The sequence below is a fragment of the Lutra lutra genome, chromosome 2 (assembly GCF_902655055.1).
Source record: "Lutra lutra chromosome 2, mLutLut1.2, whole genome shotgun sequence".
Taxonomy (NCBI): Eukaryota; Metazoa; Chordata; class Mammalia; order Carnivora; family Mustelidae; genus Lutra; species Lutra lutra.
In genome coordinates, this window is record NC_062279.1 from 13,980,672 (window position 1) to 14,002,863 (window position 22,192).

The following is a 22,192-nucleotide window of genomic DNA, read 5'->3' on the forward strand; positions in this document are numbered from 1 at the left end:
TACTTCAAACTTCACATTTACCTAGAAGTGTGAATTTATTCTGAATTACTCTAGACCCCAGCGGGCATAACTTGGATATCTGCCATACTCATCTGTGATCACAAGACACTTTCCTTAGTAATCCGGAATTCTGTTTCTCCTGATGATAAACACACGTGCCTGCATGTACACACACACACACACACACACACACACACACACACACAAAATACAGGAAAAGTAAGTGCTTTTATGGCATTGAAATACAATTTGCCCATATTAAGTTGAATTCAAGTATCTATTTTTTAAGTCTTTATTTAAATTCCAGTTAGTTAACATACAGTGTAATGTTAGTTTCAGGAGTACAACACACTGAATCATCACTTCCATACATCTCCTGGTGCTCATCGCAAGTGTCCCCCCCCCGCCGCCTTAACCCCCTCCTGTATTTCCCCCATCCCACACCCACCTCCCCGCTGATAACCATCAGTTTGTTCTCTAGAGTTAAGAGTCTGCCTCTTGGTTTGTTTCCCTCTCTCTCTCTCTTTTTCCACTTTACTCATTTGTTTCATTTCTTAAATTCCACGTATGAGTGAAATCCTATGGTTTCATAGGACATGGTTTCATGTCCTTCTCTGATTGACTTATTTCACTTAGCATGATTCTCTCTAGATCCATCCACATCATTGCAAATGGGAAGATTTCCTTATTTTTATGGCTGAATCGGAACTGCATTGTGTATATATACCACATTCTCTTTTTCCAGTCATCGGTCAGTGGACACCTGGACCCACTTCCGTAACTTGGCTATCGTAAATAATGCTGCAGTGAATGTCAGCAGGAGTGTATCCCTTCGACTTACTGTTTCTGTATTCCATGGGTGAATACCCAATAGTGTGATCACTGGATCATAGTATCATTTTATTTTTAACTTTCCAAGGAGCCTCCATACTGTTTTCCAGAGTGGCTGCACCACTTTGCACTTCCATCCACAGTGCAAGAGGGCACCTTTTTTCCACGTCCTCACCAACATCTGTTGTTTCTTGCACTGCCAATTTTAGCCAATCTGACAGGTGTGAGATAATGTCTCATTGTGGTTTTGATTTGCGTTTCCCTAATGATAGGTGACATTGAGCATCTTTTCATGTGTCCGTTGGCCATCTGGGTGCCTTTGGAAAGGTGTCTTTCATGTTGGAGACCAGACTGTTAAGCTGGCCTTCAGGGCCTTCCACAAACTGATCTCATTCTCCCTTTCTAGTCGTATCTTCTGTTACTCCCATGACAAATCCATTACTGTCTTCCATTCCCTCAGTATACTCTGACGGCCAAATGCTTTACATACATTACCTTATGTAATTCTTACAATAGTTCTGTGATTGCGTTATTATCACTCCCATTTTACAGATGAGGTTTAGAACCAGAGATTTAATATTTTCCTTAAGAGCAGGGTGCCTGGGTGGCTCAGTGGCTTAAGCCTCTGCCTTCGGCTCAGGTCATGGTCTCAGGGTCCTGGGATCGAGCCCCACATCAGGCTCTCTGCTTAGCAGGGCGCCTGCTTCCCCCTCTCTCTCTGCCTACTTGTGATCTCTGTCTGTCAAATAAATAAATAAAATCTTTAAAAACAATTTTTTCCTTAAGAGCACCAGTCAGTTATTGACAGAGCCAGGATTCAAACCCAGTTTGACTTTCTCCAAAGCCAGTTTTCCTAACTTCTTTTCTAGCCATATGGATCTCTCTGTTCACCATCACTGCAACACATAGCCAATTACACATCCATGGTTTTTTTTTTTAAGATTTATTTATTTATTCGAGAGAGAGAATCTCAAGCAGACTCCCCACTGAGCATGGAGACTGACGTGGGGCTCGATCTCATGACCCCAAGACCATGACCTGAGCCAAAATCAAGAGTCGGACCTTAACTGACTGAGCCACCCAGGCACCCCTGCACTCCCAAGTTTTTAATCATAATGTTTACACCAAGTCAAAAACCTTACCCTACCTGTCCTTCAAAGTTTGCCTCAGAGTTTAACACTTCTGTGAACTTTCAGCCACTAGCCTACAGTGATACCACCTTCTTCTGACCTGTAACTATATATGGCTTTAGATCGTCCTTAAGCTCATCAAATTCATGGTGGTGTTTTCCTAGCCATATAATTCGTTGCTTGATGGCAGAAACCATGGAAGCCAGGGTATATAAGCAGACAATCTCTAAGATTCTGTTCTTTGGTTTATATTTCTATCACGTGTAGTCCTATGTCCCTGGTAAATGCTCAAACATGGATTCAATGTTAAACTAATAACTTTTCATAGATAGAAAACTCTGTCCTCCTGTCATTAGAGTGAGATAGTTCACAAGTCTGTGATTGAAATTAAACCCTCTAAATTTTCAGTTGACAACTCTGGAGGCTGTTTTGTAGTTGATACTACATAATACTATGTAATACCTGAATTCATATTCAGAGTAACATTTAAAAAATCATAGTAAGTCACCTTTGTGACTTTAAGTTTGAATGGACAGAGGAAAATTTTCCAGTTTCATCCTGTCCCTCAGCCTTCATGGGCCTTCTCTGAATAAAAAACAATGTGGTTTTATTTCTATTGAAGGCAAATGGTAAAGCCTCCTCTATCACATGCCCTGTCAGAACAGTGAGAAAGAACCTTAGCAAAGAGGGAAGGAGGGGAAAACCATACCCAAAAATATGAGTCTTGGATCTGTTTCCTAAAATCAGGAACTGGTAGAGACTTATGGAGGACAGAGCTTTTGTTCCTTGGTTGAAGGTCATTGAAAGGGGTAAGGCAAGTATGCTTGGTGAGGCGATGAGTGAAATTGAGATGAGGGCCAAAAGAAAGAGAAACATTATGGCAGCCCGCTTCACTAATTTTGTGAGAATCTGAACTTATCCCTCCCTCCCTCCCCCGCCTAATGTCCCCACTACCCGTGCTCTGCCTCCTTTCCAGCATCTTGAGTTTTTATTCACTCTAACGCAGAGTTCAGAGGGAACTACATGAATCTGTGCCATTGATTGGTTTTGTTGTTTGCTTAAAGATTGATTTGGAAATCTCCATAATCCATTCTGCCTTAATTTACACTTTGCAGTGCTATGATACGTTTAGAAGGACTGATTAGTAACAGACTTAATCTCTCCCAAGAAATAACAAGACATATATTTGTAAGATAATTACGTTTCAAGTGATCAAGAAAGACGGTAGGTGTGAAAAGAGTTTCAGTAATAGGCATACCTTGGGGGAAGTCAAAGGATTTTTACTTAAATATCTTAAAGAATGTGCTAAATCAGAATTCGTTGAACAACAGTAGCTCACAGAAAAGCTTTTAAAGTGAAAATTATATTGAAACCTTTCATTTATCGGAAGAAAGAATGCCTGAGCATTTAGTGAAAAGAACTTTCTGAAAGGGAAAGCTGTTTTGTTGTTTGAGGTTTTTTGTGTGTGGGGGGTGTTAGTTGTTGTTGTTGTTGTTTTAATTTTTCATCGTTTTTCAATGGATCTCTTCCATTCAGGAAAATTAGGTGGATTTACCCAAGAAAATAACACCATAGATTCTGGAGAACTTGATATTGGCCGAAGAGCGATTCAAGAGGTTCCTCCTGGGGTCTTCTGGAGATCCCAGCTCTTCATTGATCAGCCACAGTTTCTTAAATTCAATATCTCTCTTCAGAAGGATGCATTGATTGGAGTATATGGCCGAAAAGGCTTACCCCCTTCCCATACTCAGGTAAAAGTAAGCTTTGTTATCAATAAAATGCAAACTGCTAGTTTGCATTTTTAAAGTTATCCCATTTCTGAAGTTCAGCTGTTTAAGGGTTGGCCCACTTTCGTATTGATCTTTTACAGTGAAAAGAATTCTGAATGTAGGTTACACTTGAGGTTTTCAAATTAGTAGGAAGAACGGCATTTTCTTCCTGACTTGCGTTAATCGTTATTGATGGACTAAAATGTACTAAAATTTGTGAGTAACTGAATGAATATCGAACATCCTCTGAGCACCTAGGAAAACATCATGGATTTTCCAAGTGGTTTACAAAGATTCTATGAGGATTTCAGAGGATCTTATTCTTTTCATGTAATACATGCACGTAGCATTTTCATCTCAAACATTGTATTCATGCTGTTGAAAATGTATCGTATTTTTTCTACTTAATGCCAGACTTACAAGTAAAGAAATTATGGGAACATAAACATAAATAGAGTGACATGAACTTTATCAACTCAAGCCACCATTTCCTCAGAAAAAGGGACAAGAGAACTTCCATAGATAACCAAGGCTGATCATCTACGTGTGGTTCTCAAAACAATTCAAATACCCTTCAGTCCTACATTCAAGGACCTTTAAAGTCGGTCCACTTGCATGAAAATTATGTCACAGTAACAGTCACAGAGAGCTGCTATCAGTAATTCTGTAGGTTTTTTCATAATCTAATACTGGATCAGGGTATTTCAGTTGGAAACTGTGATTTAAAAGAGGTCCCATTATTCTAGTGCCTTGGTGGCTCAGTCAGTTGGGCGTCTATCTTCCATTTGGGTCACGATCTTGGGGTCCTGGGATTGGGCCCCATGTTCAGACCCCCTGCTCAGTGAGGAACCCGCTTCTTTCTCTTCCTCTGCCTCTCTTTCCCCAAGCTTGTGCTCTCTCTCTCTCTCAAATAAATAAATAAAACCTTAAAAATTAAAAAAAAAGAGGTCCCGTTATGTCTAAGAAAAATTATTTGAATAACCTACTATAACTTTGGAGCTCGGACTTTTCCTAGGGTCAACTATTACGTTAGTCACACAGGAATTCCAAAAATGTAGTAGATGGTTAATTAACGCTGACAGTCGGATGAGCCTAAAGTTATACTTGATAACCAGTTTATTTACCCGTAGAATTTCATGCAGATTTTAATTTGATTTATGAGATGCGAACTGGAGGATTTTCAGGTATGCTTTAGAGTATGCAATTTTCTGAGAAATGCTTTTTCCAAAACCTAGGAATATAAGTTCTAAAGAAACATTGATCATATACCAATAAAAGAGTCATATTCTTTAAAGAAAGAGGAGAAAGAAACTTAAACGTGCTTTCTTTTATGTCACCATAGATCTGAGGAGGTTTCATATACGTATATAAATTATATAGCTGTGAAATCTTTGAATATCATGCTTTGGTACATTCATTTTTCTGATAACATTTTTCATATCTACATTATTAAAGTAAATGCCTTTGATCCTTGAACATTAAATACTCCCCATTGTGGGGGCGCCTGGGTGGCTCAGTTGGTTAAGCATCTGCCTTCAGCTCAGGTCATGATCCCAGGGTCCTGGGATTGAGCCCCACATCAGGCTTAGTGAGAAGCTCAGTGGGAAGCCTGCTTCTCCCTCACCATCTGCCTGCTGCTCCCCCCTGCTTGTGCTCTCTTTCTCTCTGTCAAATAAATAAGTTAAAAATCTTTAACAATAGATAAGTACATCGTGTGCCAGTGTCCAGTTTAAACTTCTGATTGCAATTATGTTTGATACCTGTTTATGTTATGTGTGACACAGAGCACAAAATAATAACCAGATTGTCTTAAGTAGAAGTGGATCTCTCTAACTTTTCTGAAAGCAGAGAGATTGCATTTATATCAATAGTCCGGTGAAATAGAGAAAAATAACTTTTTCACTGGAACCAGATACGTGTTTAAATCACCTTTTTTGTAACTGAAGAAATATACCTCCGAAGCTAATGAGCGCAACAGTGAGCACCGAACCTGTACATTCCAGAAAATAAATTCAAAAGAAAACTGTTGTGTACTTTAAAGATTTATTTAAAGATTTAGGGTTGACTCTTTCCAAGCTCTATATACCATATGAGATTAGGGAAATAAAAAGTGCGGTTTCAGGTTTTCCCATAATTCTTCTGGTATTTAAATACAATATACATGACATCCACTTTTCCTTCCTACCACAATATATGTGTTTAACTAGATGACGGCTTTTCTGAAGCTCCACAGTTATTAGCGTTCCTTCCTCTGGTTTATTCAAGATCAGCAGAGCAAACAACTGTTTCTGAGTTCCATGTTTAAACATGAAATATGCTATAGAGCAGCCCAAATTGAACATTTCTCTGTTTCTGGGGAACGTTAAATAAATCAACCTGAAATAATTAAAATCGGCCAGCCATTCAGAATAGTCACTTGAGTTTTGAAAGTCTTTGTGACCCTTTATAAAACTGTCCATTTGATTGTTGCCAAGGAATCAATTGACTTTCTTCTCCCTGATGCCCAGTTCATTCTCCTGGACAGTTAGAAGCCTGAGGAAGCAATTTAACGCTTTACAGTTAACAGTGTACTGACTATCGTTTAAGTACGTTTGCATGAAGGCTGCTTCCGAATGGTAGCTGGAGACCTGAGTTCTGAACGCATACACCCCTACCACTCTTTGACCTTGTGACCCTGAACAAATCACTTCACTTCTCTGCATCTGTGTCTGTGCAGAAAATGAAACCGTTGGATCAGATGATATCTAAATCTCTCCTTCCTCTGTATGCCAATGATTTACAGCAAGACCATGCCACCACCACAAAGTTGATTTAAAAATGGGACCCCTGGGGGGCTCAGTGGGTTAAGCGCCTGCCTTCGGCTCAGGTCATGATCTCAGGGTCCTAGGATCGGGTCCCTCATCAGGCTCCCCACTCAGTGGGGAGTCTGCTTGTCCTTCTGCCCCTGCTTATATGCTCTCTTTCTCTCTCTCTTTCTCTCAAATTAATAAATAAAATCTTTAAAGGAAATACAGTTAAGTATCCGTGGATTCTGAGTTCTCATCCTTTTTTTTTAAAGATTTTATGTATGTGTGTATTTATTTCTTTACTTATGAGAGTGAACAAGTCGGAGGGAGAGGGGGAATCAGACTCCTCACTGAGTGGGGAGCCCATGTGGTTCTGAGATCATGACCGGAGCCACCCAGATGCCCTAGTTCTCATCCTTTTAATAACTGAATTGAGTTAAGCATATGGAGATAGCTTAACTGCTCAGAAATGAACCAGTAGGATAGCTTTATCAAGTCTAACCTTTGTTTCATGATCACTTCCCCAAAGTGGTGAGACTGAATGTTATCCGAAAAACAGGTTAAGATCCTAAGACTTGCCCCCATAAAAAAAATCCATGTCTCTACCTAATGAATAGGCATTACAGAGTAAAGCCAGTAGCCCAAGTCTGTTCATAAGTGGAGAACAAAGGTTTACACCTGGAGAACAAAGGTTTTAAATATTTTTGTTCTGTATCATTTGTTTACTTAATGTAGATGTAGGCTTAGGGTTAAATAGAGGACTTGTCTTTAGATACTTGAATAGCCCTCCTGAAGGCCAGTGTGAAAGGCCCTCCAGGAGAGCCTAGGCAGATTCTCAGCAACTGTGGCCTCCCCACCCCACTACTTCCTCTCCTACCCCACTACCCTCCCTCCAGACTCTGCAAGCCCAGCCTCATTTTATTGTTCACAGTGTGATGCAAATAGTGATTCCCACAATGAAGGTGGGGAGTTTGAAAGACCAGTTAAATCTCATCGTTTCCTCCCTTTCAGTCTTTCAGTTACTGAGTTTAATATCAGAGGAGAAAAATGTTTATATGCAAAAGAGCCATAAAAAGAAACTTCTCCCTGCCTCTTTGCCATGCTAATATAAATATTTAAATCTGATGAGAAAACGAATGGCTTATTTGAGATACAGTCACCTTTAGAAAATGCTGCATTCATTTTCCTCTGATAATTTTGGAATACAATTCCAGTGAAAATTTTGCAGGTTAAATATCCACACTAGTGATTATTTTCATCCTTTTAAGATAGAAATGAAAAAAAGTCTCTGAATGCTAACCGAGTTATGACTTTTTTGTGTATTTCTCATCGCTACATGATGTCATGAGATAGTTTTACTACACAAAAAAGTAACCAAAAAATGCTTTTACATTTAAATAAAAACTTTAATATGTTGGAAACTGAATCAGATATTCTAAATTCTGTCCAGTAGTAACGTTAGAAGTCTGCCATCATTTTGGTGGCGACACATTTAATCATGAATCTCGGAATCCCGACGGCTGATTTTATTCCAATTTGATTGTATTAAGGGATTCATATAATAAACTTCTCTTCCAACAGAGCTCTGATAAAATTCCATTTCAGAAATCTATCAGAAAGTAGAATATTGGTGATTCACAGAGATGGTGCTATAACCTTATATATATTTCACTGTAGCATATTTTTCACCCTCAGGAATAAAGTAAAACCAGGTAAGAGTCTATAGAAACTGAATCACTCTACTTTTAAGGAACTTTTGTCCAACAAGTTTATTAAAACCATGTTGGAAAGTCTTGGCAGTGTCTTTCAAACTCACTGCGTTATCTCTGGTTACAGAGCCTTACTCTTACCAGTCACCTTCCGTATTTTTAATTATCTTTAAATCTTCCAGTTGCATTCTAGCTATCCCATGCTCATGACTGATCTTACTAAACCAAAAATTAAGCTTAATGACATCAACTTCATCCTAAGAACTGGGTAGAGTTCCTGCCAACCCCTCAGAACCCCTCTGTTGTTGCATTTTCGGGAGTGGTGAATTATTTTGGACTTGAATTTTTTGGCCAGTACAGAGATGTACAGGCATCTTGATATTGGTTTTTAGTTTCACCATAACTAAGGACAAAGCCATGGGTTTGTCCCTGGTCCCTGGGATGGTAACATCAGGGTCACAGAGAGGAGCACAGTGAGTGGTAGGAAAGACTTGAGCTTCCTTACAAACCAACTCCACCACTTACGAGGGTTCGAACCCTCCTTGAGCCCCTCAGGGGTTGGTTTCCTTCATCCTTACAGTGGAAATACCAATGCCATCCTAGAAAGGTGGCCACGAGGATTCAGTATTCAGTATTGAGTATTCAGTAAGGATAGAGTACTTATCGTGACAGTAGTTACCACACACAGATTAAGTAGGAGACGACCTGAAGAGAGGATCTCCCAGTCTAGAATTAGGTTGCCAGATTTGAAATGTTACTGGCTCGTGGTTGTATCCACACACGGCCTGCACTCATCCAACTCTTTATCAGTTGCTAGGTTTAGCTCTGTCTCTGGAAACCGATCACCCACTAAGGGGAAAATGGTTTGTGAAGTTTGTACACGACAGCAGCGTGCAGTGGGCAGAGTTAGATCATGGTGTCTGGAAATGCTCTCCGTAGAGGGACCTGTCCATCAGGAACCATTTCCTGACGTTGTCTTTTTTTTTTTTTTTTTTTAAGATTTTATTTATTTGACAGGGAGAGAGATCACAAGTAGGCAGAGAGCCAGGTAGACAGAGAGGAGGAAGCAGGCTCCCTGCTTAACAGAGAGCCCGATGTGGGGCTTGATCCAAGGACCCTGAGATCATGACCTGAGCCAAAGGCAGAGGCTTTAACCGACTGAGCCACCCAGGCACCCCCTGACATTCTCTTTATCAGAGCAGAGGGGAGACTTCGGAACAAAAAAATAAAATAAATTAAGTAAACAACGCGAGAAGCAGCTACAACTGAAATGCGGCCAGGCACTAAACCTCTGTCCTTGTCCTGCCCCTCAGTATGACTTTGTCGAGCTCCTGGATGGCAGCAGGTTGATCGCGAGAGAGCAGCGGAATCTGCTGGAGCCCGAAAGGGCAGGGCGGCAGGCGAGATCTGTCAGTCTGCACGAGGCTGGCTTTATCCAGTACTTGGATTCCGGAATCTGGCATCTGGCTTTTTACAATGACGGGAAGAACGCGGAGCAGGTTTCTTTTAATACCATCGTCATAGGTAAGAATGGTCTTCAAAGGCATCTTTTTCCTGGGCTGCAGCCTAAACAGGGTGTTGAATGGAAACTCGGTTGTCTTCTGATTGGTGTGACTCCTAGGTTGAAACATGAGACATATTTTTAAATGGCTTATTTATGAATATGTGACATCCAGTGAAGCACTGGGAGGACCTGTTCTTTGGAAGCATCCTGGAGGACGGTGCTTCTTGAAAAACAGTTAAAAACATCTGCATTTGTGACGAGCACTGGGTATTATAATTGACTAATGAAACATTGAATGCTACATCAAAAACTAGGTGCTATACAGTGACTAACTGAACATAACAAAAATATACATATAAGAAAAAATGTGCATTTCAGATGGTAGTGCTTTGCTTTTACTACTCGAATAATCTGAGGTCAATGAATCCTTTTTTTTGGTGATGGAGCAGGCCATCCATCATTCCTTCCATGCTAAGCTAAAACGATCAAAGAGACACAGTTCACCTCGTGCAAGGAGCAAGCCTTACCCTAAGTGTTCCTTTTCTCTCTTTTCTTCAGAGTCAGTGGTGGAATGCCCGCGAAATTGCCATGGAAATGGAGAGTGTGTTTCTGGAACTTGCCATTGTTTTCCGGGATTTTTAGGTCCGGATTGTTCCAGAGGTATGCATGTTAGAGCCTTTTCTTAAGCCACTAGAGATAAGCTGTAGAAAGATGAGGAATGCAGAAAACCAGCAAGCCCAGAAAGGAACGGGGAGAAATCCTGCAAGCTCCTCGTTCCGACGACGCGTCGCCTTTCTCTCGGTGTCTCGCCCGAGAAGGTGGCTGTTAATGCCTCTGTCCTGTCTTACTTCACAGCAGCCTGTCCAGTGTTGTGTAGTGGCAACGGGCAGTACTCCAAGGGCCGCTGCCTCTGCTTCAGCGGCTGGAAGGGCACCGAGTGCGACGTGCCCACCACGCAGTGCATCGACCCGCAGTGCGGGGGGCGTGGCATCTGCATCATGGGCTCCTGCGCCTGCAACTCGGGGTACAAAGGAGAGAACTGCGAAGAAGGTAAACGTGCCGGGATTTGCAGAAGCCCGTGCTTGGCTTCCGAAGGAGATGGTCTTTGCAGTCTTCGCTCAGGCTGGTGCATGTGTTCGCGTGCCTCCTCCTGGAAGCAACTTGGATCTCCTTAGTTAAGGCCGCATCGTTTTGTTCACATTTTAACCTATAAAAGGCGCAAATGCCAGAGAGCCCCTTTGCTTTCACTTGGGTGAATCAGTCCTTCCCCACCCCCCACCCCCCCCCCCCCGCCCCTCTGAGGAAAGAAGCAAACATTTGTGTCTTGAAACCAACAGTGGACTCTTGTTCTGTTTCGTTTTGTTTTGTTTATCTTCGCTTTGGGGGTTTTTTGGTTTGGTTTGGTTTGGTTTTTGTTTTGGGTTTTTTGTTTTTGTTTTGTTTTTTACAGTTTTTCACACTGACGCCAGCTTGTAAGTCTAGCATTTTGGCGTCTTGAGGAAGATGTACTCACTCACATAATACGCGAGTGGAAAAAAGTACGCCCTGGGCTTGTTCCATGACTGTATGTAATCATGATCGTCAAGATGCTATACTGTAAAGTGCAGTTGAATTGTTTTCCTCCAAAAGCAGAAAAGCCCCATTTCCGTTCTTCAATCAAATTGATTTTATTGATCTGCCCACAGAAAGTAATGCAATTAAGTCTCTGGAATTAAATTTTCAGGCCATTGACCCTACAAGTGTAAAGTTTTATTGAGTCAAATTGCTAAATTAAATCTCGTCATCTAAAGCACATTAAAGTGAATTAAGAAGGATAGAGAGTATGCAACTCATTTATTTCTCAAACAGTCTGAGGGTCCCATGCAGCTGCCGGGATTCCATGGTTGTGGATTAGGTCAATCCAGACAGTTCCGTTACAAGGAGCCAATACTTATTACTATCTGATTAAGCAGAACAGAGAGCGATCGCCTGAAATCTCAGGAGCATATATGTGTGTAATTCGTGAAAATTACGTATCCTTGCAAGAGTTTCTATTACCTAAATGGCATGATCCTGAATGCCACATCGTGTGATCCCTTTGCATTTCCAGAAACGAGTTCTTGCAAGTGGGAGGGAAAACGTTGAGTCTCCAGAAGTTTCATATACACCAGACTGGGATTTAATTCCTTATCCTGCATGCACTACATATGTGAGACACCTTCTAGATTTAATTATGAAATTGTTCCTCTTTTCTCTCTACTCCAGCTGACTGTCTGGACCCCGGATGTTCCAATCACGGCGTTTGTATCCACGGGGAATGTCACTGCAGCCCGGGGTGGGGCGGTAGCAATTGTGAACTAGTGAAGACCATGTGTCCAGACCAGTGCTCTGGTCACGGAACGTACCTTCAGGAGAGCGGGTCCTGTACCTGTGACCCTAACTGGACTGGCCCAGACTGCTCAAACGGTAAGGTGCATAAAAACAGGATGATTGGGTGCTTAATATTGTGTAGCTAAAGATGAAGATACTTTAATTTCTAAAAACACACTTATTATATTTAATAGATTTTATTAAAGTTATGATTTATAGAAATACATGCTCCAAGTAATGAAATTCCATTGCCTTATAAGAAGGAACAGGCTAGGTCAATTCGTCATTAAAATTCCTCCTTTAGCAGCATGGTGAAGAATAATATTTCATTTGTGCAAACACTCCGTCTTCCTAACTCTCAAGACCTGTGTAGAGCTTGGGGACTTAAAAACGCCCATTATCTCGTAACAGAGAAGCCTCAGTTGAAAAAGTATTTGACATCATAAGGCTAAGCAGGATCGCAAAAGAGTGTACACATACAGATATTAGATGTGCAGAGCAGTCCAACACTGATTATTTTTTAATTATAATAGTATGATTGTAATAAAAATGGCAGGTAGTAATTTTTTTCCCGTCAGTTTGTTACTGAGTAGTAGCTCTGTGCATGGCATGGAGATGAGCCCCATGAGAGTAAAGAATCATTCTTACCATCTAGGATAGCAGCTTGGCTTTCAAATTTGTGACCGTGACCCACAGCCTCAAACAGTTTTACACTGTGACCTCCTGTGCGTACACCTAGACCCACATAGTGAAACAAAGCTTTACAAAGTGGCACACACGGATACTTTTCTCCAAGTATATTCTTTTTTTTTTTTTAAATATTGGTTGTAGCCCATGAATTAACTCCATGACCACATTCTTCCCACAGTGTGAAAAGGTGCTGTTCTAATCTAGAAGACTACAGTTTAATTGGGGAGATGAGATTGAGCACACATGAAATATTTAGAAGCCAATACATCCCAGTTTAATCTTTTATTGCATATCACATGGAATAATATGTAAATAAAATCAACATTCAGAGGAGCGCTCCTGCCTTGATGCACATTGAAAGTTTTCAAGGAGATTTTGATTCACATTCATTGCCTTCTTTTAAAGATGGCGGTTAGCGTGGGGCTAGGAGGAGGTATTTTCTGACGAGGGGAAGAGCCCGAGAAAGTACTTCAGAGCACAGAGTCTGAGATCAGATGCTTGGATTCATGTCCAACCTCTACTACTTACAGCTGTGTGAACTTAGGCAGACTACTGTATGTTTTAGTTTACCCATCTGTTAAATGGATTTAATCAGGGCCTTCTTTACAGAGGTGCTTTGGGAATTGCTTGAATTAATGTATATAAAGTACTTAGTGCAATGCTTAGTCCAGAATAAATTCCAAACATAACTGCTACCCTGACAGCTGCTACTATTATTACTACTACCACGACTACCATCAACAAAGATACAACTACGACAAAAATGTTCCCTACACGGGAGAATCAAGACAAGGTATTTGGAGGCCAAGGTTAGGTGGGGCCCAGTTCCGAGGAATGTAGCTTAGCAATGATGGTTCAGACAACAGAGAATGCACTCGTCATGAGGATGCACGCCCACCACTGTGAAGAGAGCTGTATGTGAGAACTCCCCGATTGATTCTATGTCAGAGAGGGTGACGAGTCAGAATTTGATGGCTGGAAGGCAAGTCTGAGCTTTCCCAGGGTGTGAAGTGCTGAGAGCGTGAATTCCTTTGGAGTTCATAGACGTGAAAAGGATGAATCTGAGGGCCATTTTAAAGGAGACCTAGACAGAGCTTGGTGAAGAGACAGCACAGGAGTTGATGCGAAGAGCCCAGTGTCTGCAACCAGGATGGGCCGGGGCAAATGGTCATGGCTCTGGAGAAGACAGGGAAGCTGGAAGGGAGGGGGTGAAGGGCCAGGCAGGATGCAGGGAAGGTGATGGAGAGAGACAGGTAAGACATGGAGGAGAGGATCCCTTCTGTATGGAAAAGTGGAGGAGGAGGAGAAACAGAAGAGGGAGAGGAGGGGAATGAAGAGAAAGGAGAAAACAGAAGGACAGGTCCCTTTAACACTGTTGAGTCCTGGCTTCAGGGAAGGGCAGCTGTCTATCCTTTAGCCCATCCACACTCCATGCCTTCTTCTCTGAAGCCCTGTGTATAACTGAGCGGTTAAGAGCAAGGAGTCTGGAGCCTGGGTTCAGGTCTTGTGTTGGCCATTCCATAGGTCTGTGGCATTCGATCAGCTATTTAAAATACTTCTCTGTGCTTCAGTTTCTTTACCTGTAGCATGGGGTCAACATGTACTACCTTATACAATCGTCCTAAGATGGAAATGAGTTAATTATGTGAAAAGCACTTAGAATAGTGCCTTATACATGGCAAGGACTTGATAAGTATGACCCATTAATAGAAATGGTGGTGGTGATGGTGGTCATAGCTGTGGAGGTAGAATCCTGCACACTAATTTAGCCTCTACAGTTTGTCATTGTATTCTCCATTGATTCGGAGGAGCTTCCACATGAAAGTACTGCTTGGTTATGGTTCCCCCAATTGTGAAATTTATGAAATGCAAATTAGTTCATCTATTAGTATAATCTAACGGCATTAACCTAAGAGAAACCCCACTAGGCAGTGAATTAACACACTTATTTTAAGAAGAAAAAAAAGACTAGTATTTTGCAAATCACTCTTCCCTGGCACTTTGAGAAACTTGGATGACATGACTGCTACCCCCAAATCCTCATGGGCATGAGAGATGTGCCATTCTTCACCAACTGCAGACTGAGTCCTGGAAGCCCACACTAAAGACAGTTGTGTACAAGCTTAAGTTGTGATATTGATGAAAAACTTCTGTTGACACTCCAAGTAGATACCCTAGGTAAAGGGACAAAGGGACAAGTGATGCACTTTCTTCCTTACATAATTACTCTCATTTCCTCTCCCTCTCTCTTCCTCCTTTCTCCCTCCCTTCCCTCTTTTCTACTTCCCTCCCTCCTTTTTCCTTCCCTCCTTCCTGTCTCCTTCCCTCTCTCCCTCCCTCACTCCTTTCCTCTTTCCCTCCCTCTCTCCCCCTTCTTTCTCTCTCCCTCCCTTCATCCCTCTGCTTCCTTCCCTCCTCCTTCTCTCCTCCCTGTTTCCTTCCTTCTCTCCCTTCCCTCATCCCTCATCTCTTCTGTCCTCCCTCATCTCCCTCCTTCCCTCTCTTCCTTCCCTTACCTCTACCTCCCTCATTTTTTGGCCATACATTTTTGGAGGCAGACAGATTTATGTTTGTTATTGCTTCGTAGAAATATGAGTTGATTCACAAGAGCTTGGAGAACCAGAAACTGGTTAGAAAATTCATAACCACTAGAAGAAATAACACGTACAGGACAAATGAGAGTGAAAACAAAGACTAGGGGGTGGGATTATAGAGGATCTTGAATGCCTCACTAAAGAGTTCTAGGAAATCATCACTGCCCAACATTATCAAGCATAGGTGCAAGACCTTATTTAAATAACACATTAACTTGTTTTGTCCTCTGTTCTTAAAAATGTATTTTATAATCACAAGCATCAGAATAGGCATTTCATTATTTCTGTTGAGTTTTTATTTCCCTTTCTGTCTTCTATACAAAAAAAATGCATCCCACCAAAAAAAAAAAAAAAAAGGAAATCCAATTTAAAGTTTATAGATACAATTATTTTTATAGTAAAGCTACTTGGTTCAAGTCTCTTATGCCTTCATAAAATAAGCATAATAATACTAGCTATAAAATAATACTGATTTGAAATACTGCCATTCTAATTTGTCTCCCACAATTATCGGAATAGGAAAGAAATAATGAAACAGCCCTTTCTGTTTCATATAATGTTATTTAATACATTACCTGAATTATTTTATAAAGGATATCTGGTAATTGACACCGTAGCTCAAAAGACTTGAGCCTTGGGGCCCCCAGCTGACTCAGTCAGTGGAGCATGTAACTTTTGATCTTGGGATTGTGAGGTTGAGCCCCCCACTGGATATAAAGATCAATTAAAAAAAATTTTTTTAAATAAAAATTTAAAAGATAATCCAGTCTTCTTCATAAAATAATACTGCCATGAATGGCAAAAAAAAAAAAAAAGTATAGATGTTAATTAAAAGATTAGACTGCCAAAATCACCTATCATTATTTTACATATTTAGACTGATTATTTTTCATGCTGATATAATTACTTTGCCAGCTGAAAATCTAATTTTGCCGGTATATAAAATGACTGCCTAGACATAGTGGGCGAAGATCTTCTTCCTATGCATCTTTACACCCCCAGTGCAAAGAGAAAAACATATTAAACTCTCAGTATAGAGAGTTGAATCATGAATACAGTACTCTTCTTGGAAGAAACTAATTAAGCGCAGCCGGAAAAAAAAGAAGGACTTTATTAAACTTTGCTAGTAGCTGCAGAAAGACAGAAAACTTACTTGGAATTATCAGGGAAGATACCAAATATGCATTTATTCACCCTCTGAAAATATCCTGGCTCATGTGCCTGCAATTTATCCGCCTGTGGCACAGCTGCCATTTGAAGTTTACAACAACATTGCTGGTAACTTACATTTGTGGCTGAAAGTTTACTAGCAGCATTATTAGGAATGTCTAACTAACTGAATCCCAAAGCAAAACTTTTTGCCAGCTCCCTCTTTCGTTGTTGTAGAAATGACCTTCAGATATCCAAATTCAATAAGAGTAGGTTCTCCACCTGTAGAAACATTTGGTTAAGCTGCAAAAAGAGAAGAAATGAATTATTTCCATCAGAAAGTTTAGAGGTTTGAAAGCAACAGAGCTTTCCTCTATCTTCATCAGCAGTTTGTCCATTAATTAGCCCTTCAACTCCACTTCAATTAAATTAACTCTAATTAATAAGTTCATTACAAAGATTGACGCACCTTGCTCAAAGCCAGTGTGCTAAACGCTGATAAACACCTTCACCCTAATGAAAAATTGATTAGATTGAATAAAAGGGGTACCTCAGAAAGAAACCTTTTTCTTCTGGAGCTGAGTTGACGTTCTGTGCGTCTGAAGTTAATCACCATCTTGGATCTCTTAATCAAAAATTTAATTCAAACGAGATGGAAAATCTGGCATGAGAAAACATAATAACACTCTCTTCCCGTTAATAGTCCTGGCTGTTGTTTATAAGAAATATTACAACTCTCATAGTGCCTTGATACAGTGTTTAAAATTCTGTAGGACCGAGAGACAGAATTAAAGTGTCTGAGAAATGTTACTTGGGCAGTGAGCAGGGAAAACAGGAGCATGTGATTATATAAACAGTTACTGTTTTTTCTTGTAAAAACAAGGCTGCAGTCCATTTTCTGTTTGTTAGAAATGCTTTCAGGTTTTTATTGTTCAGCATTTTTATTTTTTCAAGGAAACCAGAACCAAGCAGTGGTCTTACAATGGTAGAAAAAAAGAGGTTGTTGATTTAACTTTATATGTAAAAAGTAAAATATAAAATATCCTTCTGAATTTTTTCTAGAGATCAAAACTATCGTTACTATTTTGAAGTCCTTTGGTCATTTCTAGCACCCAAAAGACCTACTTTTTCCAGTGACAGACTGGAAACTATATTTTAAAACTGGGTTTCCATTGTGGTTTGTATCTGTTCCATAGTATAAATTTCCTGAATAGGAAGAACAACAATTTCTTTTATTTAACCAGCATGTGTGTGTATCAGAAGCAAGCGGAAGTGAGTCCTACAAAAGATTCTTTTTAATTAAAAGTTTCTAAATATTTTAGAAATTTAAACATTAGGAGTAAAAATAGCCCCTTTGCAATGCTTGCTATAGGGGTGAAACCCAACTTCTGTTAAATGCCAGATATGTTTCTACACTGAAATATTCTATTAATTTTCTATTAACTTGATGTATGTGTTTGTATGTACGCATTTGTCCTCAGCTGCCAAACGATACTCTGAGATATATTACCTGTGTATTTTCCTCTCCTTGTGAATGGTGTGTTCTGTTTTGTTATATAATAGGGGATTGTAACAAAATTCTCTTGTATATTTTATGCCCAATCACAGCAGCCTTTGAAATTAAACGACGACTGAAGAAGTTAACTTTTACCATGTAAATTTCTTACGAGTCGATGCTAAAACGGACTGAGTCTATAAATACTTTTCATGTATTTTTCAATGGTTCTGTTTTTTGAGTTGAAGATGGAGCCCTGCTTACGCCACACCCTTTCTCCTTCCCCGATACCCTCCCCGCCCTTCCTGCTCTGCTTCCTCTGTTCCATGCAGAAATCTGCTCCGTGGACTGCGGCTCGCACGGAGTGTGCATGGGGGGCACGTGTCGCTGTGAAGAGGGCTGGACGGGCGCCGCCTGCAGCCAGAGGGCCTGCCACCCGCGCTGCGCCGAGCATGGCACGTGCAAGGATGGCAAGTGCGAATGCAGCCAGGGCTGGAACGGAGAGCACTGCACCATCGGTAGGCCCCGCCCCCCGCCCTGCGCAGGCAGGGTTGCTCGGGCTGGTTCCCCACCCACGCTTGGAAAAGCTGATTTCCTGAATTGCTTTTTCAAGTAAGCCCATGTTGCCTAGGCAGTTCAGTTCTTTTTTGAGCAGCTGTCACAAGTATCAAGTACAAGGATTTTTTTTTTACTCACTGTGTTTTGTGATGGCCGCAAAAACGGACTCACCCAAAGATGATTTCATTTGTTTCCTATAAAGATGCTTTCATTGAATATTATTTTTCAGTGTTCCATAGGGCCATTGCATAACAGCAATATTTTTCACTTTAAAAGAGATGCCACGGGGGGTGGCCTTTTTTGGCTTCCCTAGATTCCAGCGCCAACCATCTTAGCACCTGTGGATATACTTGGGTCTTTGAAAAAGAAGTTTTTTTTTATGACTTTATTTTGTAGCAGCACAAGAAGTAAAGTAGAAGGAAATGCACAAGGCTAGATGTTCTAAAAGTTATATGCTAACCCCTCTTTAGATATGATGTTGGTGAAACTCTGTAGGTTAAATAAAACAAATAAGTGTTTAAGATCAAAATGTTGGTACATAAATGGCAGTTAGCATGGAGGCAGAAGTTTCCAGAACATACATAGTACTGTATTTTCAAGGTCTTCAGTGCCTTTGCTTTCTTACTATTTGAGTCACTGAAATTTAAATATTTAATTAAAGAAAACATAACAAACATAGGTAATCAATGTCTCCCTTACTTCCATGTAAGTGTACAATGTTTAGTATAAATGACACAGTCCCACAAAAATTTCATAATCTGAGGTATGGTGTTTTGTGTCCATAGGGTATTATTTGGTACAACTGTTGGAGGGAGTCTCAGCATCTGTAAAGATCATCTTCTTCTGGTGCAGCTCTAAGTGTTACGGACTTTACTTTCTTGCTTACAGGAACTGACTAGCTAGGAATTTTTTCATGGGAAAGTTGAAATCACATACATTTTATAAATTGTCACCATCTTTACGGAACTTCGAGTGAGGTCCTTTCCGATCTTATTGACACCACTGGCCTCTGTTTTAAGGATGGTGATCTCCCCACCCACCCCCCAAGTGAGGGTCCACAGAAGGGCTCACAGACTCAGAGCACTTGTGCTCATGACTGTATTAATTGTCAGGAAGGAAAAAGCCCCCATCAGGTGGTGTCTGGAGAAATCCACGCACAGGCTTCCTGTGTTCCTTCTCTCCCACCAAGAGCGGTCACGTGGAGCATGGACCTTTCTCCCACAGTGGGCTACGCCAACACGTATGTGAGGAACACGTGCTTCTGCTGAGGGAAGCCCGTTTGAGACTGAGAGGTTTTCATTACGGCTGCTCTAAGAGGGCACCTCTGTCAGCCACAACTACCAAAAGTCCAGATCCTCTGAGGGAAAGATTCTCCTGGTAGGCAAAATCACCCTCTCATTGTAGAGAACATCCAATCTTCTAGATGCCAGCCAACCACCAGCCCTGTGGACTTCTACAGGTCAGGCCCCTGGTGTTAACTCTTACCTGGAACCATCCGTAGGGTCTCACTTGTTGACTAGGAGCTCACTGCCTTACATCTGGGAACATAGAGTTCCCCCGGAGGAAAACTGCAAGTGGGCACGTTGCTGGCATTCCCAGCGTGCTCATGGCCATGAGGTTGCTATGGCTTTCCCCTCCTCTATTCCTTAAGAAAGCCTCCCAGGGCCATGGCTGCCTTGTTTATGTGAACCACACTTGTGAACTACACTAAAGCAGAAAAAGTTGACAACACAATCTGTGTCGCTTTCTGTGGACACAGGATAATGCAGCACCCGAGACCCAATAGCTCCATGCCCCAAATCCCAGCATGCCCACATTACCAGAGGCAGGGCAGAAGAGAGAGAACTCTAATCATACTCTGTTAAATTGGGATGACCCCACCACCCGCATACCCCTCAGAAAGGAAGTGGTTCTAGCTGGGGCAGGGGCGTGGGGGGGAGCGTTACATTTTTGGCTACGTGGATCCTAGGAAAAACAGCAAACACGTGGATGGATATACAGCTTGGAAAAGCAAGAAGTGTACTGTAAAGTTTTCTGTAGGCTAATTTAATTGCCCGCGAACAGTTACTAAATAAATCATTCTGTTGATGCCCTCCCTGACCGAGGCAACAGTACCTGGTTAGTTTCCTACAGATGAACTCTTCTTGGACAACTTCTCCATTGTCTGGGAGCACACAAGATGTTTTGTTAGTAACAGGTCTTTTCTGTACAATTTAGCATATCTTGCCGTGGTTGTTAACAATTCCATTTTCTATTGTTTTATTTTATTTTGTTGCTCTTACACTCCATAAGAGCATGTGGGAATAAAGGACCTGCTTTGTCTAAAAATGAATCTTCGGAGTGGACCCTTTAAAAGATGTAGAGAACCTCAGCTCACTGTTTTGCTCTTTTAGACTATGAGAGCTACTTATTCCAAGTTTTGTCTTGCAAGGATCCAACTCCTTTTTCTGGCTTTCTACAACCTGTGTATACATCCACAGTGAAGCCTAAGGGGCCATTTAAAAGGAGACCTTTTGTGAGCCACAGGTTTAAACAACCCAGGAAGCCACAGTACATTTTCTCATTTGGGATAGTTACTGTTCTGTGCATTTCCTCTCAGTTTCAACACTCACACATCCGGCTGAAAGAAGTAGCCACTTTATGGAAGAACACTCCTAAATCAGCCAGATTTTTCTTCTCCCGTATTGTGTGCCATCTCATTGAATACAAACAGGGAGGTTAATTGAAAGAGAAATGGAGGAGAAATTAAACAGTTAGAAGCAAACAAAAGTTCCCAATGGAAAGCAAAGACTGTTCTTCATTAGTCATCTTACTGTCTTCATAAACTATTCACGCTTTCGTAAAACCATAGGCATTTTGATAGTAAAATAGGCTGTGAGTTTAGAGTGCTCACTGAACATCCTATCTATCTGAAAAGATTCCGTCTTTATATTTTTATTAATGTATCCATATTTTCCTCTTATTCTGAATCATGTGTTCAGCAAATTTGGCATAGTAATCATCAAGTTCATTGTCCCAAGTCCTTCTCCTTTCTGGGGCTAGACTTTGACTTGTGGTGCATGCAGATGGAAAATGCAGCAAAGGGAAATCTAATTTTTTTTTTTTAAATTTTTAAGAGAGAGAGGGGGAGGGGAGAAGGGGCAGAAGGAGAGGGAGAGAAAGAATCTCAGGCAGGCTCCATGCCCAGGGCAGAACCTGATGCAGGACTCAATCTCATGACCCTGAGATCATGACCAGAGCTGAAATCCAGGATCAGGCATTTAAGAACTGAGCCACGCAGGTGCCCCAAGGGACATCTACTTTCAGCGTATCATGATTAAAATAAATATTTCTCCCATCCTCCCCAAAAAGCATTTATGACTGTTGGACCCTTTCGTAAATAAAGAGAAGTTAGATTCATGATTGAACCACAGCAATTAACCACCAGCAATTATCACTGCATAGTTTAATAGTAATAGCACCAACATAGTTTGCTCAACTACCCTGATGTCATCCTTTGTATGTGACCATTCCAGGGAGGGTCAAATGATTATCACACTCATGTTCCTATTTTTGTTTCTCGTGAGATAGGAAAGATGTAAGAAAAGGGAGAGGACCCAGAAGCAAGTTAAAACATATTAACTGTAAT

At 41.0% G+C, this 22,192-nt stretch overlaps 1 protein-coding gene across 9 annotated transcripts in view; it reads left to right on the forward strand.

Annotated features, from left to right (window-relative positions):
• The window catches only part of TENM3 (teneurin transmembrane protein 3), a 441,422-nt gene that overhangs the window by 321,366 nt on the left and 97,864 nt on the right, over positions 1-22,192 (forward strand). For 8 of the 9 annotated variants that reach the window (XM_047714374.1, XM_047714410.1, XM_047714419.1 and 5 more), the window contains 6 exons: positions 3,498-3,712; positions 9,539-9,749; positions 10,288-10,389; positions 10,585-10,779; positions 11,974-12,174; positions 18,339-18,524. In XM_047714374.1, the coding sequence (XP_047570330.1) occupies positions 3,498-3,712; positions 9,539-9,749; positions 10,288-10,389; positions 10,585-10,779; positions 11,974-12,174; positions 18,339-18,524 (1,110 nt within the window). The remainder of the gene's footprint in view (positions 1-3,497; positions 3,713-9,538; positions 9,750-10,287; positions 10,390-10,584; positions 10,780-11,973; positions 12,175-18,338; positions 18,525-22,192) is intronic. The other variant, XM_047714391.1, reaches the window with a different exon arrangement.